The sequence below is a fragment of the Mus pahari genome, chromosome 15 (assembly GCF_900095145.1).
Source record: "Mus pahari chromosome 15, PAHARI_EIJ_v1.1, whole genome shotgun sequence".
NCBI lineage: Eukaryota > Metazoa > Chordata > Mammalia > Rodentia > Muridae > Mus > Mus pahari.
Window position 1 is genome coordinate 29412295 of NC_034604.1, and position 21496 is coordinate 29433790.

At 41.5% G+C, this 21496-nt stretch overlaps 1 protein-coding gene across 19 annotated transcripts in view; it reads left to right on the top strand.

The window, feature by feature from the left end:
• Window positions 1-21496, top strand: part of Apc (APC regulator of WNT signaling pathway) — a 95972-nt gene that overhangs the window by 54431 nt on the left and 20045 nt on the right. For 14 of the 19 annotated variants that reach the window (XM_021214709.2, XM_029546869.1, XM_029546868.1 and 11 more), the window contains 4 exons: window positions 2821-2904; window positions 12274-12378; window positions 18278-18376; window positions 20673-21051. In XM_021214709.2, the coding sequence (XP_021070368.1) occupies window positions 2821-2904; window positions 12274-12378; window positions 18278-18376; window positions 20673-21051 (667 nt within the window). The remainder of the gene's footprint in view (window positions 1-2820; window positions 2905-12273; window positions 12379-18277; window positions 18377-20672; window positions 21052-21496) is intronic. The other 5 variants (XM_029546882.1, XM_029546883.1, XM_029546884.1 and 2 more) reach the window with 2 other exon arrangements.

Genomic DNA, 21496 nt, shown 5'->3' on the forward strand with positions numbered 1-21496 from the left:
TCTCGCACTGCGCACAGCACACTCTGCTGATGGTTCTGTTACTCCATTACCTGTGTGGGATGGGCGGGGCTGTAGTTAGTGAGGCAGCGGTTACCTCACTTAGACAGGGCTGTCAGTCGAGCCTCCAGCACCATCAAGGAGAAACGTTCAGAGTCTGCCTTAAATTGGCACTGTTTCAGGATAACAGTTTCTCATGGCTGTTGGGCATTATAACCAGTACTGACATCATTCTGCCTGTGCTGTGACATTTGGGTATTAACCTTTCTGCATAGAATTACAGGCAAGAAATACTGATTCTCCCACAGCTCATAACTAGCTTCAATTCCTTTGAGATTGCTGTTTCTTGTGCTCTAAGTTTATGTAGCAGCATTCAGAAGTTCTTTCAAAAAATAAAAAAAGCAGCAATGGCGCATGTTTGAGACACAAAGGAGGCCTAAGGAGTATCTAAGGGAAGAGAGCCAGAAGGATGAGAAGAGGCAGGAGAGAGAACTAAGGGAAGGGGGGGGAGGGATGAGAAGAGGAAAACCCACAGGAAGGTCGAGAAAGAACGAGAACTGCTTGATTGCAGAGCACTGCCCTGTGCACAGCTGTGTGAGTGGCTAGGGTAACCCTGTAGAAGACAGGTGTAATTACTACCTTGCTTTCCTGGCCATTCTGTTACCTGGGTATGACATAGTTCATTTTGGTTGCTAAGATTAACATTTTAGGAAATTTCACTTTGTATCTTGAGTAACACACACATTTTCTACTTGGTAATAACCATGTGAAAATTGTTTAAAAACCACAAACAAGACAAAAAGACAGTTGCTGGAAGGACTGGCCTTCAGTGACAGCAGTGCAAAATGGTGTCTCCTTTGTAAGAACTGAACAGAAATGACAGTGGCAGGAGTGGTGGCCCCAAGACTACATCAGAGCTAGCACAGTGCAGGAGTCATAGAGAATTAGTTACTCTGCAAGTTTCCATACTTATAAGGACGTCTGCAAAGGATGTGGAACTCTTAGCTGCTAGAAGGATGCTAAGTCCCTCCCCTGCTCAATCTAAATGGGCTTTATTTTGTGTAGTTGTAAATGTTCTAGATTCATCTCATAGACCTCAAATACTACACATGATACTATTTCTTTGCTTGTTTATAGTATGTAACTTGTACTATAATGAGAGTTAAAAGGTGAGTATACAAATGTTTGTAACATATCTGAGAATAGTTTTCTGTATTGTACAGTGAATGCCTACAAATGAGTGACAACAGAAAGCAGAAACAAAGTAGTGAGATATAGTCTAGCCTCTGTGTGTGAGCACCCTGTAACCCAGCACTCAGGAGGAACAGAAAGCAGACACAAAGTAGTGAGCTATAGTCCAGCCTCTGTGTGTGAGCACCCTGTAACCCAGCACTCAGGAGGCCGCAGCAGAAAGGTGGAATTGGAGGCCAGCCTGAGCTACATGCTGATTCCTCTCTTAAGAAGAGGGACTTGGTGGGCTGGTGAGATGGCTCAGTGGGTAAGAGCACCTGACTGTTCTTCCAAAGGTCCAGAGTTCAAATCCCAGCAACCACATGGTGGCTCATAACCATCCATAACAAGATCTGACACCCTCTTCTGGAGTGTCTGAAGACAGCTACAATATACTTACATATAATAAATAAATAAATCTTAATTAAAAGAAAAATAAAAAAAGAAGAGGGACTTGGATGTGGACAGCTCCACCCTAAAACAAATTCAGTTGGCTAATAGTTACGAACAATGATGGCACTTAGTCTTAACATAAAGAAGCTACAATTAATAGAAGAAAATGTAAAACATTTGAGTCCTTAAGATAGAATGGAAACTCAAAAGCAATAAAAGTCATTTTCATAAAGATTTAAAGCACCTATCCTACAAAAATGAAAAGGAAAAATATTTTTGACAGTATAAAGAAAAACAGTTATTATCCCTAAAATGTCAGAGGATTAATCCTGAGGACTAATTCTTAAAGACTGCCCTTGGTTTTAAGTAACAAAGGATTGGCCAACAGTCTGTTTAAATGGTGGAGATGTCCAGTACAACATGTAGAGATCACTGGTGAATAATTCAAGGAAATTTAAAGTAGAACTCATCCTTGCTCCTGCCTTTGTGATATTCAGCTCTGTTACTAGGTTGGTTATTTACTTAGCTTCCTTTTTCAATGACATCTGGTCCCACAGCATGTTAGTAAAGGCTGGGGAGATGCCCGTCAGGTGTAACAGAGCCTACTTCTGGGCCAGTGTGGCGTACACACCTTCAATTCCAGTCCTGGGGAGGCAGAGGCAGGTCGGCCTCTTGAGTTGCAGGTCGGCCTCTTGAGTTGCAGGCCAGCCAGGACTGCATAAAGTCATTTCCAAAAGCACGGGCAGAAAGCAATCTCAGACGGTGTGTTGGAGTGGACATGTCTTTCAGTAGTTCCTTCACAGTATGAATATAGAATTGTACCATCTTTGTGGTTCTTATATTGCAAATGGAACTAATGTTCATTTGAAAGCAGAAGACAGAGAAACACAATTCTAGGCTACCCTCAACCACACAGCAAGTTCTAGGCAAAGTGGACTAGACAAAGAAACTGGTGATCGTCGCAGGGAGCAGGGGCAGCAATGGGATGTTAAGTGAATAACCTAAAAAAATACACCCGGGGGGGAGGGTATAGGGGACTTTGGGAATAGCATCTAAAATGTAAATGAAGTAAATACCTAATAAAAGTTGAGAAAAAAAAATACACCCTTGTCAAGCAGCTCCAGGGGTGCCCACATATTAATATGCACACAACACATAAAAATCAATGAATATTTGACTTGTTTTCTTCTTCTATTTCAGCGAAGAATAGCTAGGATCCAGCAAATAGAAAAGGACATACTGCGAGTGCGACAGCTTTTACAGTCCCAGGCAGCGGAAGCAGAGGTTAGTAAAGCCCCCTTCTGTTACAAGTCATGTAAATAGCTCTCCCTGGAAAAGAAAATGTGTGTAGTAAATGGGGCATCATTGAGATATGGACCTTTTAGAGAGATAGGTTGTTTTGTTTTTTTATATGTATTGGTGTTTTGCCTGCATGTATGTGAGGGTTCCAGATCCCCCCTTGAGCTAGAGTTACAAATAGTTGTGAGCTGCCATATGGGTGCTGGGAGTTGAACCCAGATTTCCTCTCCAGCCCTAAAACATTTTATACTTTTCAGCAATTAAAATTTAGTCTTTAGCATAAACTGTCAGTTTGTATAATCAAATCACCACTTGAGCTATCATTACCCTTTAAGTGGGCTTTTTCTTACATGTAATCCATAATAAGAAATTTGATCAGACATATTTATTTGTGGTTATCCCACAGTCCTTACTGAACTGATAGTAAAAGCATTAAATGAAGATTCACAAATACCAGGGAAAGTGACAAGAATAAAAATGGGGGCTCTGGAAAAAAGTTCGATAGTCTTAACTGTTACAGCATATTATAGGGACTAAGGAAGGCCGTGACAGAGCTCGATGTGTATCGTGGAAGCCTAAAGGGTCCCCGACTGGTTATTCAGGTCACCTGTGAATATAAGTATTAGAAGGGACTGAAATGAGGTTAGTTGACAACCTATTTAGAACCAGTTGAGGGGGTGGGAGGTGGCTTAGCAGTTAGAGCATTGGCTACACTTCCAGAAGAACCAGGTCCAGCACCTGCGTAGCAACTCACAACCATCTATAACTCCATTTCTGTGGGATCTGGTGCCCTCTCCCGTCTTCCATGGGTAGCATGCTTGTACGCGGTGCACATATATGTACATGAGGCAACACCCGTATGTACAGAGAAAAATAAATGTAATAAAAGAAGCAGATGAGCCCCTGACATTGCTCCACATTTTCAGCACAACTGTTGCTGTTTCTCTTTTCAGTCCTAACAGAAAATAAGTTGTCCACACACACCACCCCCCTCAAAAAGGATAGGGATTTTTGACTAGATTACAGTAAACTAGTATAATTAATTGAAGCTGGAGATAAGTGTATAAAAAGCTGACTTAATTGGAAATTTACTCAGTGATGAGATTCCTGCTGTCTTCCAGCCTTGCCATCTCTAGGAAGCTTCTCTAAGAAACGCAGCTTACCCAAGAAAAGGGCTAAGGAGCCTCCGATAAACCAGACCAGCCATTCTGTGGTCACTGTAGCTGCAAACCTTCATTTGATTTTTTGTAGCTAGCCCACTCTTCAGTCTGTGTGGACACTAACGACGGACTGCTAGGCATTTTGATAATGTTCTGGTAAGAACGATCATAGAAGGAGAGTCCCTTGTTGCAGGCAGAAGGAAAGCTCAACACACTACAGCTGACCTCACACCCAGCAGAAGCAGGGTGTGATTGTACACGCATGCCTGCACCTCAGCCTGTGGGAGGCAGAGCAGGAGGCCAGCCTGGGATCCATGAGATCCTGTTTCAGTCATTCACTCAGGAGATTTTTTTTAAAAAAGATCTCATGAGAGTTAAATTTAAAACCATGATTGAAAATTAAAAGATTTTTTAAAAAAAAAAAAATAAAGTAGAACAAGACAGTGAAACACAAAATAGAATGGTAGGCAGACAGGATGGCTCAGCAAATGCAGGTGCCCACCATAACTTGCTGGCCTGAGCTCACTGCCCCGGCCAAGGACCCATGTGTTAAAAGGAGAGAACCAGTTTCTACAGTTTTTCTCTTAGCTCCATAGGCGTGAATACAGAGAACATGCATACAGATTAAACAAGTAATAATGAAAAAAGGGTTGTTTTTAAAGGAAAACTCGAAAGCCTAGAAAAGGAAGAGAAATGCCACACAACAAAATATAAAGCGAATTCCTTTAGATTTCTCAACAGCCAACCTAGGAATCCAGGAAACAAGACTGTGATGTTTTATTTATTTATTTATTTTTAAATCTTAAGAAAAATTTCAGTTCCTTTGACACCAAGTATTTGAACTCATTCCTTGCCCTACAATTCAGTTCAGTTACCTCAAGTTGGTATTAGATCCCACAAGCAAAATTCTTAGTTTTTTTTTTTTTTTTTTGCAAGACTGTTCCCATTTCACACACTTAACAACAGGATTTGGCTGTGCCCACTGTAATTGTTTCCGCCTGGCTAGGAATCACACTGAAGTGGATGCCCTGCAGACCAGTGACATCCTGGCACTACCTGACCCCACATGGCAAAAACCAGGTCCTTTATCCTTTAAGAGCCCCGATGATATGCTACCCGATTGACATAGCGCTTCCTGTTGGCTATGGTAAAACACCCTGGTGGAGAAGTCACATCAGCAGGAGTCAAGGACAGTGGACACTGTTTATGCGACCATCTCTCTCCTTTTATACAGTCTAGGATCCCAGCCCAGGAAATGAAGTCATCCATGGGGGCAGGTCTTCCCAACTCAATCACGTTAATAAATACAGTGCTTCACGGGCGGTCCTGGAGACCTGTCTACCTGGTGACTCTAGATCTCATTATCACACTGGTAACATCACAGTTGTTGTGTAGCAGTGTAGATATTCAAGCCTTTCCAAACATCCAGAGTGCTCAGAATTCACTAAAAGCTCTGTACTTAAGTGAGACCTCGACAACAGCCAAATGGGAGACACATGAGGTGAGGTGATGGCAGGTGACAGTATCAAGGGTTCTCCCTCATTTTCCACCTGGGTTGCAAACTTACAGGTTTTGATTTGTGTTTAGGATGTAAAATGGTGCGCCTGAAAATACTTGGCAGTTCCTCAAAACATTAAATGTAAAATTGCCACATAACCCAGCAGTTCCAGTCTCAGGTATCTAGCAGAAAGAGGTCACATAATGATATTAACTCGGCTGTTTATTCAGCCTTATTCATTGTAGCCTAGAAGGAAAGATGGGATGGATATGGCACTGTTAGGCTGCACTTAAAGGTGGGTACTATGAGTAAAATGTGGATAACTTTTGAAAACTCGTTAAGTAAAAGAAACCACATAAGTCCATTTATAAAATTGCCAGAAGACTGGGGAAATGGCTTAGTGGACAAAGTGCTTGCTGTGCAGTGTGAGGACCAGAGTTAGGATACCCAGAGCCTACAAGCTCGCTAGCTAGACCAGCTAAACTCTGAGCTCTGGGATCAGTATGTAAAGTAGAGAGAGGGTGATGTCACAGAAGACACCCAGTGTCAGCTTTGGACCTTCACATCTGCATACATGTGTGCACATACACACTTTTAATTAAATGTCTAGAAAAAAATTATTTTAATTTAAAGCTTCAACTCAAGCATGGTAGCACTTGGTAGGTAGAGGGAATTGGGAGGTTCAGGGCCAACCTGGGCAACATAGTGAGACTGTCTCTCCCTGACCAACTCAAAATGAAACAAAGTAGATGAGCTGTTGCCTAGTGCACTGAGTGGAAATGTGGGTTAACTGTAAGCAGGTGGGAGAGAACTTACTGTAATGATAGAAATACTTGGTAAATTTATCAAAAATCATTAAATTGAACACCTAATGGGTATATTTTGTGGCACTCAACTGCTTAAACAAAACTGCTTTTATTTATTTCATTAAACCAGTAATGTACTCTTATTACCCAGCACTCAGAAGGCAGAGGCAGGGAGGATCAGTAGTTCAATGCCCACCTCAGCTACAGAACAAATTCAAGACCAGCGTGAACTACATAAGATCCTGCCTCAGATAGCATCTTTCTTCCTAGTCTGGGTAGGGTAGAAGGCTGGCCCTGTCTTACAGCAGGACTGTTGTTACTAGAAGTCAGCAGCAGCCACCCTCTCTCAACACAAGAGTAGTGATGGAGGACAGGGACCCAGGAGTGCAGTGTTCAACTCTAGGATTGGTGGGAAGAAAAGAGACACAGGGGGAGGAGGAAGAGGTGGTGTTAGTTATCATGAGTGGGCTTGGCAGTTGCTCTGTGACCTTCATAGACTTGTCTTTCTTTTTTTTTTTAACCTGAGTGTCAGTTACAAAGTCTTAAGATTTCTTTCTCTTTCTTTCTTTCTTTCTTTCTCTCTCTCTCTCCCTCCCTCCCTCCCTCCCTCCCTCCCTTTTTCTCTCTGCTCTCTCTTTCTCTCTCTTGTTTCTTTCTTTCTTTCCCTTCTCTGTATCTTCTCTTCCTTAGACAATCTCATTAATATTTTAAGGCTTTAGGTACCATCTATATGCTGTTTGTTCTTGATTTTTTTTCCCTGATGTCCAGATTCTTAATCCTGTGTTCCTACCATGTATCACCACTTAGGAATTTGTCAAAGATTTTAAATTCAACCTACTTAACACTTAGGTGACACACACCTTTAATCCTAGCACTTGGGGAGGCAGAGTCAGGCAAATCTCTGAGTTTGAAGCCAGCTAGGGTCCACATAGTGAATTCCAGTTCAGCCATGGCTGCATAGTGAGACCTTTCTCAAAAAACAAAACAACCAAAGCCCGTCTACCCTCTTTACCAGCCCCCTCTTTCTCCCTTTTAGTCCTCATCCTTTCTCTCCATAGACTGTGTGAGCAAAAGGTCATCAGGTAATCCTTCACACCCTTGAGCCACTGCTAGTAACTGTGCACACTGCTGAGCAGATACCAGACACCAAGCAAATGAAGAGAGCAGACAGTTTGAGAGGTTCCAGTCTGCCTGGTGGGAAGGGCATGGCAGCACGAGCGTGGAGTTACAGTCAGGAAAGGAGAGGCGAGCGCTGCTGCTCTGTGCCTTCGCCCACCTCCCTGTTTTATTCGGTCCAGGACCCAGCTGCTGAGTGAGTGGCACCACCCACATTCGGGGTAGGTTTTCCCTCCTTGGGTAAGCCAACGCACCCAGGGTTGTATCTGCCAGGTGAGTTCAGATCCAGCCAAGTTAGTGATGAAGATTAACCCTCACAAGATCCACCCACCCCTTGTCAGCCTGACACCCAAACACATCCTTTTTAAATCATAAAATCCCACCATCACTCAAATATTCATGGTCTTTTCATAAGACATTGTGTTTAGTCCATCTCTACACATTTCTGTTGCTGTCTGGAAATCGCCATTCAAACCATACAACACTGATCTCAGTTAACCTAGAATAGTTTATTGAATGCATACCTTAATCCTAGACTGCCCAGTGATCAGCGAGTCAGTTGTAGACATAACATTTCATATTGACCTTTGAATTGAAGGGTCCTACATAAAGCTTTGTGGAATTTCTTAAGATTAGCAAACCTCATACAGAACAAAACGGGGTGTGTGATCAGCATGTCCTTGAGCTGAGCCTTCTCTGGGTCAGTGACTGGCAGGCCGGTTACAGCAGCAATATGAAGTAGTTGGCAGGCTTAGGACAAAATGGCTACAGCTACTGGGGAGGGAGGTCAGACGTCACAATTTCATAGGGTCATCAGTGCTAACATTATTCAAAAACCCAGTCTCTTAACTGAGTAAAATAAAATAAAATTAAAAAATAACTACCATTTGTAAGACATGGTGACACAGTGGTGCAGTAATCTGACTGACGGACCAGAGAGAGCTTATTGACATAATGATAAAAGCACTCTAGAACTGGATCAGGGTGAGACTGGTAAATGTATTGAAAATAATTTAATGGAACACTTAGTAGGTATGTTCTGCAGCACCTGACTGCTTAAGCAGAATTGCTTTTAAGTTTTTAATTATTTATTTATTTTTAGCACTCCTGTTACCCGCACTCAGAAGGCAGAGGCAGGAGGCTTCTGTAGTTGAAGGCTTATATAGTTGAAGGCTCACCTCAGCTACATAGCAAACATTCCCATTCCAGCATGAGAGACTGAGAGGATAGCAAGGGCAGATGAGACCTAAGTGAGAACCACGGCATGGCAGGTCGGGATGCTGCCGCCTCTAGGTCTGCCTCCTGCCATGCATGCAGCCTCTCTGTTAGGCTGCTTCTAGTCCATGTGTGTGACTCTGCGGTTTGGCCATCTCTGATCTACTGAGCTCTTGACTGCAGTGTAGGCTTTACCTGCACAGCGTCACAAAGTGGTCTCTCAGGGCCTCCCTGCAGGGCCTCTGCCTCTGCCTCATGCCCCTACAGCTTCCTAGACTCTTGGCACAAGTTTCTCTGAGCTATAAATCTTTAAGTTTGCACAGCTGCAAGACCACTTGAGCAACTCTGTCCAGCTTTGCTGCCAGCGTGAACAGTAGTCTGACCAGTTTTTATCTATCTGTCTGTTGTGCACCTTGGCAGCAGAACCAGGAAACTTTCCATGATGAATTTCAAGCAAGGTGACATTGTTATTTCAGTTTCTCTCCTTCCCTATGAATTGGCACTTTTCCAGCCTGGAGTCTTGAGTGGCTGGAGTCCTACCTGTAAGGCACCTTTCCTCCTGAGTGTGAATTTCTTCATTGTGCCAGTCTCTATCCTTTATCATTTGTCTGCATCAGTCCTTAATCAGCTTCAGACTCCTCTCCTGCTCCGTTGTTTGCTAGACTCTGCATTTTCCCTATATTTTAGTTCTCTTACTGTGAATCTAAGAGCAGTACATGAGACCATACCACAGCCTGTATGTTATGTTCTCGAAATTTCCTCTATAACTTAGTCTGTTACCTTTGAATTATGCCACAGTTTTTCAGGATGCATTTTGGTTTTTTTTTTTTGTTGTTGTTGTTGTTGGGTTTTGTTTTTTGTTTTTGTTTTTTGCCCAGATGTAACACAGCTGGCTTCTAGCCCAGCTCCTATAGTCCTTTGTTCCCCTGGGAAGCCTGGGAGCATAGTTACTACTGTGTGCCCTTCTGCCAACGCTCCCACCAGAACGCTTCATCAAGCTCTGCCTGGGGTAGTCCACAACCTGTAGGCTTTGACCTCTTTGGGGAAGGAAGACTGTCAGAAAACTCATATTTACAGTAAGATTCATAACAGTAGCAAAATTAAAGTTACAGAGTAGCAATAAAATAATTTTATGGCTGAGGGGTCAGTAGGACACAGGAACTGCATTAGGAGGGTTGAGAACCCGTGGTTTACTGCATTCCAGGGCTTCTGTAGTCCACAGACCAGTCCCAAAGCCTATCTCCACATGGGCAGGGTCGCCACAGCGGCAGCCCTGCTCCTCATCCAACTTCTGTGGGAGGTACTTTCCTCATTGCTGTGAAAAATTACCTCCCAAGTTGAAGAAGGGTTTGAGGGGACACAGCGTCTTGTCCTGGGAAGGCATGGAGGCGGGATTGTGAGGTGCGTAACTACAGTACCCCTACAGTCAGAAACAGGAGAGTGAATGCGGGTGCTCAGCCACTTCTTTCCCTTCGTTAGTGTCGGGACCCCATCGGGTAGTGATGTCAACATCCAGCACAGCCTTTCTTCCTTGTTAATGTCTGTAGCACTCCCTTTCGAATGTCCAAGGGTGTGTCCATCAAATTAACCAAGGTTAACCATCATGCTAGTCTAGCATCAAATCCTGTCAGGTTTCTCTCTATAGCTGTGCTTACATCTCCACTACTACCCTTCTGTAACATACCAGCCTCTTCTTTACTAATGCTACTGCATTAGCCTCCCAACTGCTACTGAAGTCACTTCGATTTGACCTGTTGGTACGTTAGTGTTGACCACGTGAGGCAGCTGCTGGTGTATGGTATAGCTGGCAGAGTGCTGACCTAGCATGCACAAAACCATAGGTTTTATCCTAGTACCACAAAAAAACAGGGATAGGGTCACACATCTGTTATCCCAGCATTTACAGAGATGAGGGCCAGAAGTTCAAGACATCCTCAGCTACATAGCAAGTTTGAGGCCAGTCTGGGCTACATGAGACTATTTGAGTAGTTAAAATGGATGTGATAATGTGGTAGCCTCAGAATAACTTAGAAAGGCAAATCCAACAAAATCAGAACATTTTAAAAACTATCATATAAAATTTTTTTATTGTATATATATGAATGCCTTTTTGCCTGCATCTATATCTATGTACAACATGTGTAACTGGTGCCAACGGAAGCCAAAAGAGGTCATTAGATCTCCTGGGATTGGAGTTACTGATATATATATAAGCCACCATGAGGATTCTGGAACTCAAACTTGGGTGGTCTGGAAGAGCAGCCAGTGCACTCAACCACTGAGCCATCTCTCTGGCCCCCGTAACCACTTTAATTCTGCTCACCATTTTCCTTGTGCTTGAGCAATTTTGTGACCTTTTGCTCTGCTACAAGAAGTCACACTTCCCCCTGCTGCAGCTCTCTCCATGTGACCCTCTGTTTACCATCCTAGTTATCAGGTCCTCTTTGCAGTGCCCATTCCTAAGAAAGCGCTCTGCTGCTTCAGACAGCTCCCAGCTTTCTTCATGAGCTCTTGGCTTTCCTTTGATGCACTTGTCAAAGTTTTGACTTTATTGTTACAGCTTTGGTTTTTTGAAAGTGTGTTCCCTCGTGCCAGGACAAGCAGACAGTAGTGTTCGCTGTTAGCATGCTGGCGTCTTCCCCTGTGCTTCTGCTGTGTCGTGTGCTCACTGGAATCCTTGACTAGTTCTGTCATGAGTGACTGTATTCCTACTCTGGTTGATTCTAGTCTTTCTTCTGCTTCTGAATTACTGAGAGTCACTTCCCTTTTGCTTAGCTACGGCTATTACTAGTTTGGGGTGAAAATGATACATGTAACATTTTTAATTGGTCTCGGAAGGCTTCGGGGAAGGCATTTTTAAAATATAATGGTACTTTATGTCAGACTATTAAAGCATAATCTTTACATTAGATTATGATAATTGCATTTTCCTAAAGCAAACAGATAAGAATTTCTGTAGAAGATGATGGGAGATTATTTTAGTTCTTGTATCTGTGCTAGTGGTTTACAAAGTACCCGCTTTGTATATCCTGTTCTAAAATTACTACTTTTACTAGGTATAATATGTCACTTTTATTTCATATAACAGATGGTGGGTACATTAGCAAAATTTTCTGTTTTATTTATCACTTTCGCTTGTCACTTGGTTTCATATGACATTAGCAGAAGATGTGCACATATTCTCTGTAAAAATGTGCCTACAGGGGAGCTATTTGTAACCCTTGGTGTTAGTTTAACTGCTATATTTGCAGTTCTATTAAATGCCAAAGTCATGTGACCTTGCAACCAAGGACAGTTATTATCTGTAGGTGGATTGTGTTCCTGATAATGAGAGAGCACATCTGGTGGAGGATGGCATTTCTGAGAGCCTCTGAAATCCTTTGTGCAGCCCAAGTGTTCAGGGGACACTTAGCCGGGCTGGGGGTCAGAAGTGCAGCATGCACTTCTGTGCTTTTGTCAGCCTATATTTGATTCATCGAGAGTTTTGAAGGAAAAACTAAGCAGTGAGCTCTAAAAGCATACTGTTTTGTACGTAATGATGCTAACTCCATGTTAACAGAGGTCATCTCAGAGCAGGCATGATGCTGCCTCCCATGAAGCTGACCGGCAGCACGAAGGTCACGGAGTGGCAGAAAGCAACACGGCAGCCTCCGGTAGTGGTCAGGTATGAATATTTCAAATTGACAAGTCCTGTCTGTTTCCTTAGAATGTGTGCCTCTAGAGACATTCAGTATCAACCTGCTCTCACTTCTCTTATTACATTTAAAGACTCTTTCTGAATGTGTTGGACTATTTCATGCTCGGATCACGTTTGTGTGGCCTTCAGCCGCTGCTGTGCACATCTGGAGAGAGTTTACTTCCGAGGGGTTGACCCTGTTGTTGCCTGTTAGCACAGTTCTGCTTTCCTTAGGGCCTCAGGACAAAGACATGTTTCTGGATTTTAACTGTCACAAAGGCTCTTGTAGCTCTTACTTTCTGGTATACTTTAAGTTTACAGAAGTTGAGAAATAAGTCTTCATTGGAAAGGATTATTCTGATGCTTATAAATAAAAAGCTCCATACTGCATCATGTTTAGCTGGGACGGTGTCAATTTTTACCATCTCTACACATTGCCATCAATTTTCAACAAATGGTTTATTGAAATAATATGACAACTTTTCATTCATGTATCCTATATTTTTCAAATTTCCCTCAACAGACAGTTTTATGTTGTAAGGGAACGATATTTAAAAACCAAAATTTTATTAAATTGTTTTTTACTATCAACACAGAAGATTGGTCTTTCTAAGTTACTTTAGATAATACTGTTTATATCCCAAAAAAAAAAGGGGGGGGGATATTCTGTTAATCCACTAATATATAAAGCTTAAAATACTATCCAAAAACATTTCCTTATACTGAACTAAAGCAGATTCTTTATTCCGCATTGCTAGTTAGTATTATACAGGAAAGTTATTTAATGGTGAATTAGGATAAATAGTGAGATTTAAATAGAAGGTTTGAGTTCTTTCTCTGTGTTACTGTCCCAGGAATTCCTTGAGAACTGTATATTCCTACAGTGTAGGAGAAAGAGGATGAGTTTCATTTGACAGTTAGTTGTTGAGGCTTCATTGAGATCATATTCTAATTACTGTATACTTTAAAGTCTTATTCATATGGTAGACACTATCTATACAGATCTGTGATACTACATGAAAGTCATCTTTAAGTTGATTATATACTCGATATCAGAAATGGAGACTGTAGCAAATATAAAAGGATAAGAAGGAACTTTTTATAATGAAGTGGATGGAAAAACCACAAAAGAAGGATCAGCAGGTTTCAGAAGAATGTGAATACTTTGTATGTGAGGAAAGGGAAACAAGATTGGCAGACACAGAAGATGAGGGATGGAGAGGCTCAGCAGTTAACAGACTGGCCAGTCTCCCAGAGGACCCAGACTCCAGATGCAGCACCCACATTGCAGATCACTCCAGTCCCAGGGGATCCAGTTTTCTTCCTTTTCTGGCTTCCAAAAGTCAGCCACTCTTGGAAGTAGAACACCCATACATGTAAAATTAATTATTCAGTTACATTTTTAACAAAAGAAATTATTTTTTTACTTTTACCTTTTTTAATTGAAATATAATTACATCATTTTCCCTCTGCCCTTCAGTCTCTCCTATGTCCCATCTGTCTGTGCCCTCTCCTGAAATTCATGGCCTCTTTTTCTTTAATTATTATTGCTACATATATATGCACATATATAACATATAAGTATATAACATACTTATATGTTTATGTTATATGTATATGTAACATATAAGTATATAAACAAAACCTGCTGAGTCTGTCTAGTGTTTGAGTGTCCATGATTTCAGAGCTGACCACTTGATACTGGATAACCAGGAAAGGGACTCATTTCTGGAGGAGACTAATTTTTAGTTGCCTGTAGTTCTTTGTCTAGGCATGCCTCCTCCCCACCACTCCCTAAATATCCCCCTTCCACACTGGCACGTCTGTTGGTATTGGCCTTGTTCATCAGGTCCTGTTTAGGTGCCGGGTCGTGGATAAAGCTTCCCTGTCATTTTAAGAGACATAATTTCACAGCAGATTTCCTGGTCTTCTGGCTTTTGCAGTTTTCTGACCCTCTTCAGAGATGTTCCCTGTGGTTTAAGTACAAGAGTTGTGTTGTTCTACTTTTCTGTAATGGTCTCCATCTATTTCAGAGAGAAGCTTCTTAAATGAGGGATGGGAGCAGCACTGAGATGTGGGTGTGAGAATAAGGATTTAGAATGAAGTTAGGAGTGTGCTGCTTTAATGAGGTGTTGGTGATAGTCTCCTGGGTGGCTGGCTAGACTTCAGTTCCGAGCATAGTTTCAGTTCCCTCCTGTTTAACAGGTCTAAGTCTAGTTAGGCAACTGCTGCTTAACCACCAGCTATGTATGAGGACCACTGTGCCCCCTTAGGGGTATTTAATATCTTCCTTCCTTTTCTCTTTTTCTTTCTTTCTTTCTTTCTTTCTTTCTTTCTTTCTTTCTTTCTTTCTTTCTTCCTATATTTATTTAAGGTTTTTGGTTTGTTTGGGGTTTTTGTATTTGTTTTTTGAGGCAGGGTCTCTGTAGGCATGGTTGTCCTGGAACTCACTGGCTAGCCTTGGACTCAGAGATCCTTTTGCCTCCCAAGTACTGGGATTAAAGGCATATGTCACTACTGCCCAGCTGCCTTAGGGCTATCTTACATGCTGGGTTTTGTTATGGTTCCTAGGTGTCCTAGCTGGGTAGGGCTATTAGTTGCTCCCCTCCCTTGTCAGCTTGCACAGCATCTTCCAGTGCTATGAAAGCTAGTCATCAGGGAGGAGGCTTGACTTGTAAAAGTCAAGATCAAAGCTGCGCATAGTGACATGTACCTATAATCCTGTGATTTGGGATGTAGAAGCAATAAAATTTGGGAGTTCAGGGCTACCCTTGGCTATAGAGCCAAATAGAGGCCAGCCTGGGTTACAAGAGAATCTGTCCCAGAACAACAGCAAAAAAGTCAAGATTATGTTACTTGCAAACTTTTATAGAAAGCAAAAAATTTAAAATATAAAGATATTTACAAGTCAGGTATTTAATAAAGATGCTTCAAAATTGGCGAGTGAGGTAATTCATTACATGTGTTTGTGTGCATCTGCATAAAGAAATGTCAAGGTTAGTGTTACAGTAGCTATCATTGTGTTGAGGTTTTTATAGCTTTTGTTGCATATTTTAACTTTTTAATAAGTCAAGTTTTTACATTGTTTAACAACTATAAGGTCATTTTTATTATGGGAAAATAGAAGAAAATACTGTACTGTTTTCCATTCCTCTGTCACTTAGGGTATACCCAGAGGCCTGATTGAAACTGTTGGGGGTCTGGAGTCACCCCACAAACCACTCAGACACTGATCTCAGTCAAACAGGGATAGCTTACTGAACATAAACACACACACACACATACACACACACACACACACACACACACACACACACACACACACAAGACTGATCAATCAGGGATGCAGTCAGACTCAGGAGCTGAGACTGCAACCCTGACTGTTTCCCAGGGGCAGCTTATAAAGGCAAAAACTACAGAAACTCATAGCAACCATAAAAGCTCACACACAGCTACAGGAAATACTGCCGAGTGGTTGGGCGGATGGTTCAAGTCCAAGGAAGACAAGGAGTTCAACATAAACAAGCTGTACAGCTATTGTTGTTAGCTATACAAAGCTATTCTGACCTTTGTTGCAATTGCCCCTAAAGGAAGGCGAGGGTCCGGGGAATTTCCAAGAATACCAAAGCATATTCAAACAGGATTTGCAGTTAATAGTTACCTTGGACATGAAAAAAGGTCCTCTGCAACAGTATAATGGCTGGCCACGGGTATAAAACAAAATGGCTATGGTAATGTCAAAAGGCAGCAGCCATCTAGGTCTTAAAGAGACCTCATGTTATTTAGTGTGAGAATGGCAAAAGAGGGAATCAGTTGAAAGGACTCAATCAGTCGTGGTAGCACTTGTCAGTAATCCCAGCACTATGAAAACTCAGGTAGAAAGCCAGGCAGTGGTGGTGCACGCCTTTAATGCCAGCACTTGGGAGGCAGAGGCAGGCAGATTTCTGAGTTCGAGGCCAGCCTGGTCTACAAAGTGAGTTCCAGGACAGCCAAGGCTACACAGAGAAACCCTGTCTCAAAAAAAACAAAAGAAAAAAAGAAAAGGAAGAAAAAGAAAACTGAGGTAGAATGGCCAGTTCAAGTCCAACCTGGGTTACATAGTGTTGCCAGCCTGAGCCACATGGAGGAACACTGTCTCAAGAAAAAGAAAAAAAGACATTGGTAATTCAGAGCCAAGTATTATTCCCTCTCTAAATAGTAAATTCTTTTGTTTTACATTAATTCCACCAACATTGTATGCATAGTTATTATCAATCCGCTCTCAAATCCTAATGTGGATGAGTCAACATCAGTGAGTCCAAGCTTCCATAGACACTCGTCACAGCTATCTGAAAGGCTGATGCAGAATTACCACTTTAGTCAATTTTGTGCCTCCAGAGTACTGAGATTAAAAGGAGTATTCCCCTACAACTGGCCCTTCAACCTATCTTGATAGGATCGGTATACAAGATATCTTTATTTATTTATTTATTTTTATTATTATTATTATTGTTAATTATCCTCTCATTTATATTACATACTTACTGAAGTTTTTCCTCCCTCCACTCATGCCATCACCTCCCCAGACCCATACTCCTCCTCTGTTTCCCTTCAGGAAAGAACAGGCCTCCCAGGGATATCAACTGCACATGACTAGGCACAGACCCTTATATCAGAGCCAGATATGGCAACCCAGTAGGAGAAAAGGGTCCTAGAGCAGAGATACCCCCTCCCAAGAACATCAAGCTACACAGCCGTAACTATACATGCAGAGGCCTAGGTCAGCCCCATACAGGCTCTGGGGTTGTCACTTCAGTCTCAACGACAACAGCAAGAGGAGTCCTCGCTATCTGGTTGTTTGTTTCATGTAGCACAGTCTCTGATAAATAACTGGTGGTTAATTAATTGAGCGAATGGCTAGTGGTTTTAAAGGAGAGCTGTTTTATCCTTGCTGGGAAAAGGATTTCTTGATCTGTGGTCATTTCTTTAGGAAACTAAGTGAAGTAAATGATTCAGGCAAGTCCCTGCTTGTTTATGTTAAACTTCTCCCTTAATGGATTCTCAGCCTCGCTTGCAGTTTGAAGGTCTTTGATAATGCCTTTGGCAGTGATGATGAAGTTCAAGTACAAGTTAGGGAAAGGTGGACCAGTGGGGAACACTATGCCCCGCTGCTGGTCTCTAGGATTCCTTCCTGTGGGCAGTTAGTGATGGCATAAGACAAGAGTAACCTGGACCCGTGTGATTCACATCCACATTGGCTACCCATTTTATTTCTGAAAAATTTCGATCATTTGTTCTATAAATAATTCACTATTCATTTCCAAGATAAGAATGCTTTTCAAAATGCATACCTACTGTCATTATTTCCCCAGTGAAACAAATGATTTTTTAATAGCATAGGATAGCTTATCATGATTTGTATGCTATTGTTTCATAAATGTATTTATCATATTTTGTTTGACTTTAGGCCTAGATAAGGACCATGAATCAGAATATTGGCTTATATCTAAAATCTTTGCCACCAGTAATTTTCCCATCCTGTCCTCTGTTCTTTTTAAAACATAATTCTGATTTTGCCAGTCTCCCACCTAAAGTCCAGTGATTCCACAGCTTAAATATAACATCTTTAAAGCCTCCTCAGATACTTAAAAATGCACCGTGCTCTCCATATCTGTCTTTAGAGCTACCTGAAGTTTTATTTACTGCAGCTTTTCAGTCCAGAGCAGGTCATTGCCTCTTTCTGTTTTCTTCTGGTATCTTGTATAGTCTGCTATAGTTATGTTATACTGCAGTTATTTATCTCCTCATCTTTCTCCAATAGAATCTCAGCTTCTTCTAAATTGGGAGCTTCAGAGTGGCCTATATTTATAATCTAAATTGCACTGCCTATAATTTGCTTAACTTCTAGAGTCCAGCTGCACGTGTGGATCACGAAACAGCCAGTGTTTTGAGTTCTAGCGGCACTCACTCTGCTCCTCGAAGGTTGACAAGTCATCTGGGGACAAAGGTAACAGCAGATTACAAACCCTCTTGCTAGTGCTATGGGTATTTTGCTAACATGGTCTTCATTAACATTTAAAGAATTCTTACTCAGTCTCTTAAAAAGAAAAATGGCATTTTTATACAAAGAAGCATAGCATGAATGAGAGGAAATGGGAATTATAAAAACTACAGAATTGGGTGCCTGTTAATTTCATTTCAGCTCATCATCCACTTACTGCAAGCATCCTAAACTCCAGCCAGGCTGACTTCTTTGTTACCCCTGTGCCTTCCCACCTCAGTGTCGCTGCACCTGCAGCAGCGCACGTTTGCCCCACCTTGAAGGGCTGTCAGTCTTTTTGCAGCTCAGGAATCTGAGCTGTGTCTCCAGAAGACATTAGTTTCTTAACTCCTAGAAGCTTCTTAACCCCACAGTTGGGATGAAACTCCCTCTTAAAAGATTGTTTTTCTCTCTCTTTAGCATCTCACCGAGGCTACAAATGAGTGTTAATATTTATTGAAATGGATGGAAAAAAATTCATTGAAACTGAATTAGCCAATGTGGCAAATATCTTACAATTATTGAAAATGTATGAGAAGAAAATCATTTTAGTATTTTACTATGGTGGAATTATGAGCAATATGTTTTCAGTCAAAACTGAAGAATTACTGTCTTCATAGCATATCTGTGCTTTGTAAATAATATGGCAATTCTTAGGAAACATTAAAGTTACATTAATTTAAGAAGTGAATTTTAGGGCTGAAGATGAAAATCATTGGTAGAATGCTTGTGAGGTATGCTCAAGGCTCTGAGCTCAATTGATTAAGAAAAAAACAATTAAAGAAATGGCTTAGTCAGTGGTAGCTCATGCCTTTAATCTCCGCATTGAGGAGGCAGAGACAGGTGGATCTCTGGGTTTGAGGTCTACACAGTGATAACTAGGGCTAACCACAGAAACCCTGTCTTGGGAGTGGGGTTATTAAAGAGATGGATTTGAGTGATCAGTGGTAACTCACCGTAGTTTCTGTTAGGACCTCTCTAAGCTGGGCCAATAAGTAATTATTTCTGCATTGTCACCAGTTCTCTATGACACTCAGATTCTTACTGAAAAAGGAGATGCTGCATCAGGCCATCAGGGCTAGAGCTGATGTGATTGGCTCAGCATCAATACAGGGTTGACTCAGGCAGGATGCATTTCCTTTAGCAGTGATTTGTGCATAATAATCTTCAGGCCTGGTTTCCTGTGTAATGTAAATCCCTTCATTTTGTAGCTCAGAAAATTGATGCTCAAGAGAAATCACATAAGTACTAGTACCACGCCGCTTGCTTAAAAGTGATGGAGCCAAACTTTGGAACTAAGTCTGATGAAAACACATTTATCCTCAGTCCTGTTGCTGCCATAATAGAACTAGCATCAGTGGAAATTGTGTGTGTTTACACATTCCGAGCAGCATTTGGCAACCTCAGCAACATCGACTAAGTCATTCTGTTTCTATAGGATATTAAGCAACGCCCCTGGCTTCTGCCTACAAACCCCCCCCTAACAATTATGTGCTACTGTTGTTAGGACCAAAATTATGTCTCAGCGTACAGCCAGATGTGTCCTTGTGGATCTCTGACTTACACAGGTGACACATTCTTCCTATGTACCCTCTCCTTTCATGGAGCACCATCTGACTTGGGAGAGAAGCTGGTAACACCCCATGCTAACTGGATGCTGGTTTCTGTTTCTGACGTGCTTCTGAGCTAATCCTCCCAATCTGTCAAAGCAACTAATGCTTACCGCTTGCTTCTCAGAAAGAACATGATTCTGTGATTGTGGCATTTTTCTTTTTAATAGCAAAATAATTTTATATAACAGATTATATAAGTTTAAATGTCATTATAATCTGATGAAATGTAATGATTGCACAGAATTAGAATTTAGTAGATTATAATTTTGCAAATGTTTTCTATTCCTTAGAAATAAAAGTTTTAAATTATTTAAAGAATTTAAATTAAACAAATTGCAGAGAGAGAATGTGAATGGATTATCTGAGAGAAGAAAAAATTATTTTCATTCATAATGATAAATGATAGCTGATAAAGGCAAATAGCAATTTCAGTACTGTAAGAATCTGCTTTTTTTTAAAAAAAAAAAATTCACATAAACCAACTGTAGATGTTATTTTTAAATAGCTGCCATCACTTCATCCAGAAAAGTTTTCTTTTGCTTTATTTTAATTTTTATTGAATATAGTAAATAATCCCATTCATCACTTCATTAGATCTAGTTTTGGGTATTAAAGTTATAATTTTGTTTCTAAACTCATTTGGCCCACAGGTGGAAATGGTGTATTCCTTGTTGTCAATGCTTGGTACTCATGATAAGGACGATATGTCACGAACTTTGCTAGCTATGTCTAGCTCCCAGGACAGCTGTATATCCATGCGGCAGTCTGGATGCCTCCCTCTCCTCATCCAGCTTTTACATGGCAATGACAAAGACTCTGTATTGTTGGGAAATTCCCGGGGCAGTAAAGAGGCTCGGGCCAGGGCCAGTGCAGCACTCCACAACATCATTCACTCACAGCCTGATGACAAGAGAGGCAGGCGTGAAATCCGAGTCCTTCATCTTTTGGAACAGATCCGAGCTTACTGTGAAACCTGTTGGGAGTGGCAGGAAGCCCACGAACAAGGCATGGACCAGGACAAAAACCCAAGTATGTTCTTTATCATGTACATCACAATGCATGTTTCAAAAGCTTTCGGTTAGAGATTCTTTTTAAGTCAGTATGCTGTCTTTATGAATAGAAGGAATTTTTATTAGCTAGCTAATGCTGCTAACAAATTTTAAGCTTAAATCTGCATTTCCCTGAAAAATTTTTACAAAGGAAACTGTTATGTGTAGTATTGTCTAAGCAGGTCAGATATAAGGGTAATCTGGGTGGGCAAGCCTGCCTGCCTGCCTGCCTGCCTTCCTTCCTTCCTTCCTTCCTTCCTTCCTTCCTTCCTTCCTTCCTTCCTTCCTTCCTTCCTTCCTCAGGGCACCATTGCTCCCACCCACCCCACCCCTGAAGCCGAGTACTCAGTTAAAGAGGACAGCCCTCCCCAGAAGCCGAGGACCCTCCAGTCAGGGTGTATGAGAAATAGCAGTCTCCTGCTAGA